At 35.5% G+C, this 13,740-nt stretch overlaps 1 protein-coding gene across 1 annotated transcript; it reads left to right on the top strand.

Annotated features, from left to right (window-relative positions):
* The first annotated feature begins 314 nt into the window (after nucleotides 1-314).
* LOC121367972 (pulmonary surfactant-associated protein D-like) lies at nucleotides 315-8,317 on the top strand. The gene is made up of 2 exons (XM_041492449.1): nucleotides 315-838; nucleotides 7,927-8,317. Exons 1-2 carry the CDS (start codon nucleotides 679-681, stop codon nucleotides 8,136-8,138), a joined length of 372 nt encoding a protein of 123 aa, XP_041348383.1. The 5' UTR covers nucleotides 315-678; the 3' UTR covers nucleotides 8,139-8,317.
* Nucleotides 8,318-13,740: the final 5,423 nt, after the last annotated feature.

Raw genomic sequence — 13,740 nt, 5'->3', positions numbered from 1 at the left:
ACTCTAAAGTTTAGTCGATCCTACCTCTCGATCATATCAGTAACCTTCTCTGGCCCATGGACTGTTTATTAAACGTGTAGTTACGTTGGTATGTTTTGTCAGTAGATGATGATATAAGATGTTGACTTAGAGACCGCACATTTCATTGTTATAACAGTGATTGGTGTTGTAATTTATTAATTTAACAGAATATTATATATATATATATATATATATATATGCATATTAATTTGTTTTAAGAGTGATTGTTGTCTCATGCTGGTAAAAGCCGAATATTAATGAGAACAATATCTGCATATTAATTTGTTTTAAGAGTGACTGGTGCCTCTTGCTGGTAAAAACTTAATATTAATGAGAAGTGTGAATATTAATTAGAACGACATTTGCATATTAATTTGTTTTAAGAATGATTGGTGCCGCATACTAGTAAACACTGAATATTAATTAGAAATATGAATATTGCTGAGAACTACATTTGCATATTGAATGATTGGTGTCGCATACTAGTAAACACTGAATATTAATTAGAAATATGAATATTGCTGAGAACTATATTTGCATAATAATTTGTTTTATGAGTGATTTGCGCCTTCATGCTGGTAAAAGAAGTTTTAATTGGAAATCTGAATATTAATCAGAACTATATTTGCAGCTGGCTGCATACTCGAGGAGGGATACATGCGGCTGAACCGGTCAAACCTATGCATCAAATTGTTCGTCAAGAGAAAATCGCTTGATGACGCACGCAGAAGTTGCAGCCAAACAAGTGCCAGATTGGTTGTCCTGGATACGGAGGAGAAAAATACAGATGTCGGTGAATATATCAAAGGAACCAAGGGTAAGTTTTTCTGTCTCGCCTGTAGGTAGTGCGGTGAGTACATTAAGTCAATACTTTTCTTAATGTGCAGGGCGAGTTGCTTCCCTCTATTTAGCAAATTTAAAATGGCAGAAAGAGTTTTAAATGTTGTCGTTGGAAGATTTATTTTGTCAATAAGGACGCAAGTACTTCAATCGGGATTTAGTGTGTACGGTAGGTTATACATTTTTGTTTTGTGTCCATTTGTTGCACTATTTCGGTTGAGAAACGGTTGAAACATGGTGCAACAAGTTTTGAATACCAACTATATATAGAGTAATGTAATCACTTTCGGACATAAAAGCACACCACACTTTCTATGTCCTTTCTGACTAGCGTGTAAGAAGAGCAGAACTAAAGAGACTGTCCTGAGTTCGCTACCATTCTTAAACAATGTCAGGCGTGTGTGCATGGATTGGGTGGGGAGGGAGGTTGGAATCGAAACACACACACACACACCACTCGTTATCATTATTTGACCCCCCCCCCCCCCCAATAAACTTCACTGGCCATAGTCAAGACGTCACCCCACTAACATCTCTGCATACGCTCCTGAACACTGCTCACTAGCAGAACATTCATACTAGTGAAATTATATGTAGAGAATAACCGAGTACGGCTTTATCCACGAGGCTCTGGCGCTTGTAGTGACTTACGATCTCAGTACAGTTGATAGTAGTGATATACGATCGTAACTGCAGTTGATTATAGTGATATGCTATCTAACAACAGTTGATTGTAGTGATGTGCGATCTAACAACAGTTGATTGTATTGATGTGCTATCTAACAACAGTTGGTTGTGGTGACGTACGATCTAACAACAGTTTATTGTATTGATGTACGATCTAACAACAGTTGGTTGTACTGATGTACGATCTAACAGTTGATTGTATTGATGTATGATCTAACAACAGTTGATTGTATTGATGTACGATCTAACAGCTGGTTCTATTGATGTACGATCTAACAGTTGATTGTATTGAAGTACGATCTACGAACAGTTGATTGTAGTGAAGTACGATCGAACAGTTGATTGTATTGATGTACGATCGAACAACAGTTGATTGTAGTGATACGATCTAGCAACAGTTGATTATAGAGACGTACGATCTAACAGTTGATTGTAGTGATGTAGGAACTAACAACAGTTGATTGTAGTGAAGTACGATCTAACAGTTGATTGTAGTGAAGTACAATCTAACAAGTTGATTGTAGTGAAGTACGATCTAACAACTGTTGACTGTAGTGAAGTACGATATAACAACAGTTGATTGTAGTGAAGTACGATCTAAAACAAGTTGATTGTAGTGAAGTACGATATAATAACAGTTGATTGTAGTGACGTACTAACAGTTGATTGTGTTAATGTACGATCGAACAACAGTTGATTGTAGTGACGTACAGTCTAACAGTTGATTGTAGTGAAGTACGATCTAACAACAGTTGATTGTAGTGAAGTACGATCTAACAGTTGATTGTAGTGAAGTACGATCTAACAACAGTTGATTGTAGTGAAGTACGATCTAACAGTTGATTGTAGTGAAGTACGATCTATCAACAGTTGATTGTAGTGAAGTACGATCTAACAGTTGATTGTAGTGAAGTACAATCTAACAACAGTTGATTGTAGTGAAGTACCATCTAACAACATTTGATTGTGGTGAAGTACGATCTAACAGTTGATTGTAGTGAAGTACGATCTAACAACAGTTGATTGTAGTGAAGTACGATCTAACAGTTGATTGTAGTGAAGTGCAATCTAGCAGTTGATTATAGTGAAATACGATCTAACAACAGTTGATTGTAGTAGTGATGTACGATCCAACAGTTGATTGTAGTGAAGTACGATCTAACAACAGTTGATTGTAGTAGTGATGTACGATCCAACAACTGTTGATTGTAGTGAAGTACGGTCTACCAGTTGATTGTAGTGAAGTACGATCTAACAACAGTTGATTGTAGTGAAGTACGATCTAACAGTTGATTGTAGTGAAGTACGATCTAACAACAGTTGGTTGTAGTGAAGTACGATCTAACAGTTGATTGTAGTGAAGTACAATCTAACAACAGTTGATTGTAGTGAAGTACAATCTAACAACAGTTGATTGTAGTGAAGTACCATCTAACAACATTTGATTGTGGTGAAGTACGATCTAACAGTTGATTGTAGTGAAGTACGATCTAACAACAGTTGATTGTAGTGAAGTACGATCTAACAACAGTTGATTTTAGTGAAGTACGATCTAACAACAGTTGATTGTAGTGAAGTACGATCTAACAACAGTTGATTTTAGTGATGTACAATATAACAGTTGATTGTTGTGAAGTACGATTTAACAACAGTTGATTGTAGTGAAGTACGATCTAACAGTTGATTGTAGTGAAGTACGATCTAACAGTTGATTGTAGTGAAGTACGATCTAACAACAGTTGGTTGTAGTGAAGTACGATCTAACAGTTGATTGTAGTGAAGTACAATCTAACAACAGTTGATTGTAGTGAAGTACCATCTAACAACATTTGATTGTGGTGAAGTACGATCTAACAGTTGATTGTAGTGAAGTACGATCTAACAACAGTTGATTGTAGTGAAGTACGATCTAACAACAGTTGATTTTAGTGAAGTACGATCTAACAACAGTTGATTGTAGTGAAGTACGATCTAACAACAGTTGATTTTAGTGATGTACAATATAACAGTTGATTGTTGTGAAGTACGATTTAACAACAGTTGATTGTAGTGAAGTACGATCTAACAGTTGATTGTAGTGAAGTACGATCTAACAACAGTTGGTTGTATTGAAGTACGATCTAACAGTTGATTGTAGTGAAGTACAATCTAACAACATTTGATTGTAGTGAAGTACAATCTAACAACATTTGATTGTGGTGAAGTACGATCTAACAACATTTGATTGTGGTGAAGTACGATATAACAGTTAATTGTAGTGAAGTACGATCTAACAACAGTTGATTGTTGTGAAGTACGATCTAACAGTTGATTTTAGTGAAGTACGATCTAACAACAGTTGATTGTAGTGACATACAATATAACAGTTGATTGTAGTGAAGTACGATCTAACAACAGTTGGTTGTAGTGAAGTACGATCTAACAGTTGATTGTATTGATGTACGATCTACCAACAGTTGATTGTAGTGACGTACAATCTAACAGTTGATTGTAGTGAAGTACGATCTAACAACAGTTGATTGTAGTGACGTACGATCTAACAACAGTTGATTGTAGTGACGTACTGACAGTTGATTGTAGTGACGTACTGACAGTTGATTGTAGTGAAGTACAATCTAACAACAGTTAATTGTAGTGATGTACGATCGAACAACAGTTGACTGTAGTGATGTACGATCGTAAATACTATTAATTGTAGTGATGTACGATCGTAACTGCAGTTGGTTGTAATTATGTACGATTGTAATTACAGTTGATTCTAGTTATGCACGATCGTAACTACAGTTAATTGGAGTGATGTATGATCGTAACATAGTTCATTGTAGTTATAGTTAATTTTAACCATGTACAGTCGTAACTAAAGTTGATAGCAGTGATGTACGATCATACTTTAAGTTGATTGTAGTGATGTACGATCATGGCTTCAATTGAGTATAGTGATCTAACGTCGTGGTTACAGTTGGTTCATAATTAGTTGGTTTTGGAAAAGTATAATCGTAACTGTAGTTGACTGTAAATATGTACAATCATATTTACATTTGATTGTAATATACAGACTCAAATAAACAGTTTCATATCAGCCAGTTTGCAAATATGACAGAAGAACAAGGTATATTATAATTGTATTACGTCCAAAGGAGAATAGGAATAAATGTGGAGTTCAAAATCTTTTTGATGCGCCCACAGTATTCGCTAAAACCAGAAGCAGTCAAAATTGTAATTCACAAACGGAATCTGTCTGCAGGGTTTCTAGATTATGGTAGTCCCACTCCCATGGCTAGTGATATTCAATGCTGGGCTAGTAAATAACTACTATTGCCATGCCCGACGGCTAGTGAATGTTTTCTTCTTCAAATGTTGCAGTTAAGTCTATTTTGTAAATATGAATATCCTGCACAGACCCCAACCCCCCAATGTTAGAGTTTTTAAGCTTAATCTCGCTCTTTAGGTGACATATCTGATTATAAGATTATTTAGTAAAATTGTATTGACTTAAAATAAAGTAGGGCTGGCGAATTTCTTAATATCGCTCTTTAGGTGGCATATCTGATTATAAGATTATTTAGTAAAATTGTATTGACTTAAAATAAAGTAGGGCTGGCGAATTTCTTAATATCGCTCTTTAGGTGGCATATCTGATTATAAGATTATTTAGTAAAATTGTATTGACTTAAAGTAAAGCAGGCCTAGCGAATTTCTTAATCTCGCTCTTTGGGTGACATATCTGATTATAAGATTATTTAGTAAAATTGTATTGACTTAGAGTAAAGCAGGGCTAGCGAATTTCTTAATCTCGCTCTTTAGGTGACATATCTGATTATAAGATTATTTAGTAAAATTGTATTGACTTAAAGTAAAGCAGGGCTAGCGAATTTCTTAATCTCGCTTTTAGGTGACATATCTGATTATAAGATTATTTAGTAAAATTGTATTGACTTAAAGTAAAGCAGGGCTAGCGAATTTCTTAATCTCGCTCTTTAGATGACATGTCTGATTATAAGATTATTTAGTAAAATTGTATTGACTTAAAGTAAAGCAGGGCTAGCGAATTTCTTAATCTCGCTCTTTAGGTGACATATCTGATTATAAGATTATTTAGTAAAATTGTATTGACTTAAAGTAAAGTAGGGCTAGCGAATTTTTAATCGTGGCTAGTAAATTTTTTAAATCACATATAAAATCCCTTGCTACTATTGGAAAAATATAGCGGGTTTTCTCTCTACGATTATATGTAAGAATTGCCAAATGTTTGACATCAGATAGGCGATTATAAATAAATCAATGAGCCCTAGTAGTGTCGTTAAAGAAATATTTTTGTTTGGTACAATGATAACTAAAGTTCATTATAGTGATGTACAATGATAACTAAAGCTGATTATAGTGATGTACAATGATAACTAAAGCTGATTATAGTGATGTACAATAATAACTAAAGTTGATTATAGTGATGTACAATGATAACTAAAGTTGATTATAGTGATGTACAATAACTAAAGTTGATTATAGTGATGTACAATGATAACTAAAGTTGACTGTAGTGATGTACAATGATAACTAAAGTTGATTATAGTGATGTACAATGATAACTAAAGCTGATTATAGTGATGTACAATAATTAAAGTTGATTATAGTGATGTACAACAATAACTAAAGTTGACTGTAATGATGTACAATAATAACTAAAGTTGATTATAGTGATGTACAATGATAACTAAAGTTGACTGTAGTGATGTACAATGATAACTAAAGTTGATTATAGTGATGTATAATGATAATTAAAGTTGATTATAGTGATGTACAATGATAACTAAAGTTGATTATAGTGATGTACAATGGTAACTAAAGTTGACTGTAGTGATGTACAATGATAACTAAAGTTGATTTTAGTGATGTACAATGATAACTAAAGTTGACTGTAGTGATGTGCAATGATAACTAAAGTTGACTGTAGTGACGTGCAATGATAACGAAAGTTGACTGTAGTGATGTGCAATGATAACTAAAGTTGACTGTAGTGACGTGCAATGATAACGAAAGTTGACTGTAGTGACGTGCAATGATAACTAAAGTTGACTGTAGTGACGTACAATCATAACTAAAGTTGACTGTAGTGATGTACAATGATAACTAAAGTTGACTGTAGTGATGTACAATGATAACTAAAGTTGATTATAGTAATGTACAATGATAACTAAAGTTGACTGTAGTGATGCATTGTTGGAACTAAAGTTGATTATATGGTAACTAAAGTTGATTATATGGTAACTGCAGTTGATGTCGTATATACGATCTTACCTACAGTTGATTGCAGTGATGTACGATCGTAAATCATAACTACAGTTGACTGTAGTGATGTCCGATGGATTGCAGTAATGTATGATAATAATTAGTTGATTGTAATTATGTATCATGATCGTAACTACAGTTGGTTGTAGTGATGTATGATCGTAACTACAGTTGATTGTAGTGGTGTATGATCGTAACTAGTTGATTGTAGTGACATAATGTGGAATTTACACTTGGTTATGTTATGTATTACCATAGCTACAGTTAATTATAGTTATGTATGATTGTAGTTAAGAGTTAATTTTAGCCATGTAAAATCATAACAAAAATTGATTACAGTGATATCCATTTGTAATCACAGTTGACTGTAGTGATGCACTATCATATTGACATTTAATTGTAGTGAAGTACGATCGTAACTGCAGTTGATTGTAGTTATGTACGATCATAAATTCAGTTCATTGTGGTTATGTACGATCGTAACTAGTTAATTGTAGTTATGTACAATCGTAACTGCAGTTGCTTGTTGTGAAGTACGATCGTAACTACGGTTACCTGTATTGATGTACGATTACTACAGTTGATTGTAGTGATGTACGATCGTAACTACAGCTGACTGCATTGATGCACGACTACTATAGTTGATTGTAGTGATGTCCGATCGTAACTACAGCTGACTGTATTGATGTACGATTACTATAGTTGATTGTAGTGATGTACGATCGTAACTACACCTGACTATTGATGTACGATTAATATAGTCGATTGTAGTGATGTATGTTCAGAACTACAGTTGATTATAACTTTTGCTGACGTCAACTGATATCCCTCTACCATACATTTTGAACACTCATTTTGTGCAGCCCATGAAACTAATTGCTACCATTAAGCAAAGCAACAATAAAAAAAACACACCCGAGAATCTCACACATGTGCATACACACAAACCCACGGCAAAACAAGACCAAAATAATAATAATAATAATAAATAAAATTAAAACGAAACAACAAAATCAAACTTTAATTTGTTTCACAGTATATTTAACTTGTAAGCTTGTCTAATATTCTTGATTTTTATTTTAAATTCTTCAGATACGGCTACGTACCTCATTGGGTTGACAGACGTAAAAGAAGAAGGCAGATTTGTCTGGGAGAATGGAAAAGACGTCGTTTTTTCAAACTGGTATAACAGCCAGCCAGATGATAACACCGGTAAAAATTGCGTGGTGTTCTTTCCAACCACATACCAGTGGTATAACTACCCTTGCACAGATCAGAAATACATTTGTGAGAAACGATTCTAGTTCAGTGCAGTGTTTTTTTTTAATGTAATATAATACCATTTTTATGTCAACAATTGATGTGTGAAAGCCATATTTTCACAAATATTGGGGCGAGACGTAGCCCAGTGGTAAAGCGCTTGCTTGATGCACAGTCGGACTGGGATTGATCCCCATAGGTGGGCCCGTTGGGCTATTTTTTATTCCAGCCAGTGCACCATTACTGGTATATCATAGGCCGTGGTATGTGCTATCCTCTCTGTCAGATGGTACATATAAATACACATGTATCTTGATACTAATGGGAAAATGTAGCAGGTTTCCTCTCTAAGACTATATATCACAATTACCAAATGTTTGACATTCAGTAGCCGATGATTAATAAATATATATGCTCTAGTAGTGTCGTTAAACAAAACAAACTTTTGTTTCACGAATTTACTCCAACTCTCATCTTCTGACCTGTCCACACCATCTCCTACATGTCTCAACTTCCTCCACGGGTGCAATCTCTGTGTATTTCCCTGCACCCATATGGCATCCTTGTCCTCTGCCACCAATAAAGCTGGTCTGACCCACGGCACTAACTAACGACTGTCGGTAGTAGTGTTAGCAGGAAATATAGTAGGTGTTTACAAGTGCCTCTTAACAATGCCAGAAGTATCTACTGAACATTCTCCGAAGCGGTCAGACTAAGCCCACAGTTAAATCAAATGGGGAATGACAGGTGTGTGGCATTGATAGCCACGAGAGACAAGCACGTAGACTTGAATGTGGAGCTGGACAGCGAAAGTTGAAATATAGGAACAGTTGCCAGATTGGGCAGAGATTAGATGAAATTAAAGCAGAGAAAAGAAAGGGGCAATGGGATAAAAAAAAGATAAAAAAACAGAAGATAAAATATGGTTTTCAAACAAAACGAGTTGACATAAAAGTCGTATTCGATAAAACACCATGAAATTGTGTATTTAATAATATACTAGTATACATCTTTCCTATTGTTTTATACATACAGTTCAGAAAAAGCAGGAACATTAACATGTTATGATCCTTAGGACATTGAATTTCAATTTATACACAGTGCAGCCAAGTCATCACTGATCACCAACATGTGAAGTGATGTCTCAATACACCAATTATGTTTATTTCCTTCCACACTTAAATGGTTTTTCTCAAGTCTCTCAACTGAACCGCTTAAAATATGTTGCACGTGCACGTTTTGAGCATAAAAGGCTGCAAGGATTGTGATTGCTCAGTCACTTGCTGAAATGTAACAATACGCTGACTGAATTTGGAGGAACGTCTTGGAGCCATGGGGATGCTCCTGGCTGGGCAAACCCAGACTTACACAGCTCACCAAATGAATGTCTCACGGTCGGTCATTAGCAGACAATGGAAGCGAAACAGAACAAATGCCACCATCAGACGCGATGACGGACGCCTTATCCCCTTATCAGTGGGTTATGAAAACCTCAGTGTGTTAGGGCTATGTATCTTAGGGACCAATTGAAACCTTCAGATGTGTATTCAGGAGAGGATACATGACTTTTCTAGGGAGGGGTGTGTGTGCAACGTTTTACAAAGGATACCTATAGTATTCCAAAGTACACTAACATACATTATATACAGGAAACTATTTCCCAGAAGCACCCAGCCGACCAATATATTCATAAACGTACGAGAAGGGGGGGGGGGGGGGGGGGGGGTGCCCCTATCCCCTACACCACTAAAAAAGGCAGCCTGTATGACTATGAAGATATATTTACCTCTGAAATATATTATTATTAAAAAGTAGATCCGCGCCTGTGTTTGACGACTTGCTCTTTGTGGAAAAAAAAGGTGCCGGTTAACTCGACAAACTATTTATACATTTTACTTCATATCTTCAACAATTTAATATTTTCCCCATAATATTAAAAACAAAATCATCCAAAGCCTGTGTTTTATGAAATTCCTGTTCTGTGTACTTTGATGACTGGATTATGAATTTGTGTGTTATTATTGTTAGTCAGACAAAATGCAGTTTTAAGAATTAATATTATTGTAATAATTGACGACCGTAAAAAATATATTTTTGTCGTATTACACAAAATAACCTTTCTTCTCCTGATGTTACGAAATCCTATTTGAGACTATTCAAAAATAATAATTTAGCTCCCCATTAATACCATAGTTTGACACCCAATAGCCGATGTATTTTTCGTGCTGGGGTGTCGTTAAACATTCATTCATTCATTCCCCATTAATACAGGCCCCAATTGTAGGCCAAAAACTGTTTCTTCTTCTACTATACATAAAACCCCAAAATGGGCTTGTACCCCCATAACATGCCCGTAGGAAGCAGGGGAAGTGGGTGTACAGGGTGCGTGCCTCCAATATGAAGCCCAAAGGAAATTCACTGACGCCCATATACTACCACGACGGTAAAGCACCAGAGGGTGGGTTAATACACGGAGGGTGATCGATCCTATGACCCGGCACACCTGAGTGGAATATATTGTTTTTTGCTATTGCGCTCGTTTACACATCTTCCGACCGATGAGGATCACCATTCACGAGGTATACCATCCAAAACCCGTAGCTTTCGTAACACGTCTATAACCCATGCATGCGAAAAGCCTCCACCGTATTGGGTGCGGGTTAAGGTCTTTGGCCTTGGCCTGTCACGTAGCCAAGGGTTAACCTTGGGTTATACAATAGCCTAGTGTTAACTAAACCCAGGCACGAGGAATCGGCCCATTCGGTTCGTAACTGCCTGCATGCTGCTTTGTTACATGCCCGTAGACTGTATAGTCCTTTATCTTTAACTGCAAGACATCGCCAAACTCGTCTGCAAAGGTGTCGGCGTCTATGTACGATGGACAAACGTTCGTTGGTAAAATGTCACATTTAGAGACGAACCCAGGATTAATATGGCTTAGCTTAGCTTAGTAACTGGTTTAACGTGTCCATATACCACTAGGGTTTCAAAAACGCCTATCCCCGAGTCCGGCCTCCGATAGGATCGGGGGTCTGATTCGGGACAGGGATAACCTAACAAATGGGGTCAATTTTGAAATTTTGAATATTAACGCCAAAAGTATAAAAAAGGGGAAAATTGGGGTTAATAAGTTTTGGCTGCGCCCTTATAGAAAAATATTAACATTCCTAACCTTTATAAATTATTAATATAATATAATTTCGGCGCAAATTTAGATGGGCTGGTCTAAAATTAATAATTATTAAACAATATTCATTAAGCCCATGGGAGGTTAAGAGGAAAGGGGCTGCCAATCATATTTTAAACATTGGTGTGACCAGGTGAGGGCCAGGAGGGAGGGGAGGCCGGCTCTACACAAAACCTAAGGCCGAACCGCCTATAGCCCCAAAGAATGCCCGGACTTCCGGCATCCCATCCCCCCCATCCCCCACCGAGTCCAACCGCAGTTCAGTCCAATCCTGGCAGTCTACTAGTTGTTTAGGAAGTTATTATAACTTTCTAAACCAGATTCACTTGAAGAGTGACGCCAAAGGGTTATACGAGTTTAATCGCTGGTGCCATTACGGGAGTGGCGCAAAAAAATCCAGCGATGGTTAATTTAGTATTGCGTTTTGGTGCCAAGCCTGCCAGAAGGAGAGAAGTGAACCCGGCCGATCCATGGAAAAACAGGCGACTTCTCAGTTGTCCTCTAAAACAACACGATTAAGTTATTTAGAAGACGCGGCGAACACTTTAATCTATAATACCTAGGGCAGTAGACAAGGTAATATTAACAAGACGAGACACGACTGTATTTACTCTCTGGCCGTTGCACAACGGCGTAGGAGGAATATATAATATTTCTATAAACACGTGACAAGATGAAAGAGAAATACAAAAGTTAAATTACAATGATTGTGAATTAATTCCTATGAACATTTGCATACAACATAAAGCTGTGAATATTCATAAAAATACAAATAAATAAACTGTTTATCCGGTAGAACTAGTTAAAATTGTTATTGGTAAATTAATGTTCAAAATATATACAAAATGTACTTCTGGGGGTTGGGGATGTGAAATATCAAGGATGTTTAAATGCATTCATAATTACTTTTATAAACTTTGCTAAATTCTTTAGTGTACTGATTCGTTTGTTTTGCATTAGTTCTTTGAATTTATAAGTACTTGGTCGAGTATAGTAATAGGGATGTAAAAATTGAGTCCTAGAATTACTAAAAAAGTGGCAAATGAAAAGATAGTGAAACTCATCACCAATTTCACTTTCATTGCACAGGGTACAAATTCTATCTTCTAATGAAATATTATTCCAGTGTCCTGTTTCTACCGGTAAATAATAGTTTGATGTTCTGAATTTTAAGAGTGGTTTCCACAGTTTTTCTGGAAGTATATTAATCTAAAATTAGTTGTTCCTTATATAATTGGTAGATTTTGCCTCTCGAAGATAATGATATGTTACTTCTCCATGTTTGTGAATATTGATCAGTTTGTCTTTGTTTAATTTGTTGCGAGAGACAATTAACTGATCTGAAAGTATGAGCTACCCAGATATTACCCATTGCCAAGTGTTCCAAAATGTGTTTAATAGTAATGGCCCATTTATATTCTGTTCCGTTAACAATATAGTCATTTAGCATTACTTTATACAATAACGTCGAAAATTTTGACTGCTTTCCTGATAAAAGCCTTGCCCAGTAACATACCATTCTTCTATAAATTATTAATTCAATAGGAAGTCTCCCTAGCTCTCCAAAGAGCATAAAAAATGGTGTTGCTTTCTTAATAGGTAAAATATGTCTTAAAAAATGTATTTGTACGGAATTAAATATATCAATTTTCTCATGTCCCCAGACTTCACATCCGTATAACAAGATTGGAAGGACTATTGAATCAAACATTTTTAATTTACATTCGGTTGATAAATGATTATCTTTGGCTTTTGATAATACAAAATACATGGCCTTAGTAGCCTGTTGGCTGAGCTTAGTTTTAGTAATACGGAAGTTATTTAATTTAGTAAAGATAATTCCAAGATATTTATATTCTTTTACATTCTCTAGAACAGTGTTTCCGATCTTGAAAGTATGTTTATAATCTCTAGTGGTTCCATTAAAAATTAATATTTTCGTTTTGCTACAGTTTATTTTAAATTTCCATTTTAAAGAATATTGATAAAATATATTTAAGGTGTGTTGTAAGTCGTTTGCGGAGGTTGATAAAAGTGCGGTATCGTCTGCATATAACAAACAAAACATATGTAGTACAATATCTAATGGTGAATTTTGATTATCGGACATAGGTGCAACTCCTTGATATCCATGGCTAGTTAAATAATCTTCTATATCGTTTAAATACAGGGAAAATAAAATTGGGGATAAATTTTCACCTTGACGGATGCCGATATTGCATGGGAATAAAGCCGATTGTTTATTATTTATAAGAATAAGTGATTTTAGGCCTTGGTACATTTCGTACATAATTCGAAAGAATTTACGGTAGATATTATTTTGCAGACGTTTATGCCAAAGTAGCGTTCTGGGTACCATATCAAATGCCTTCTCAAAATCAACAAAAGCGCAATATAGCTTTTTCTTTCGTTTTTTAAGGATATCTATTAAGTGATGTAATGTAAAAATATGATCCGTA

Source organism: Gigantopelta aegis, chromosome 1 (genome assembly GCF_016097555.1).
Source record: "Gigantopelta aegis isolate Gae_Host chromosome 1, Gae_host_genome, whole genome shotgun sequence".
Lineage (NCBI taxonomy): Eukaryota > Metazoa > Mollusca > Gastropoda > Neomphalida > Peltospiridae > Gigantopelta > Gigantopelta aegis.
The sequence above is the reverse complement of the archived record's forward strand: the minus strand, read 5'-3'. Positions and strand labels throughout refer to the sequence as shown.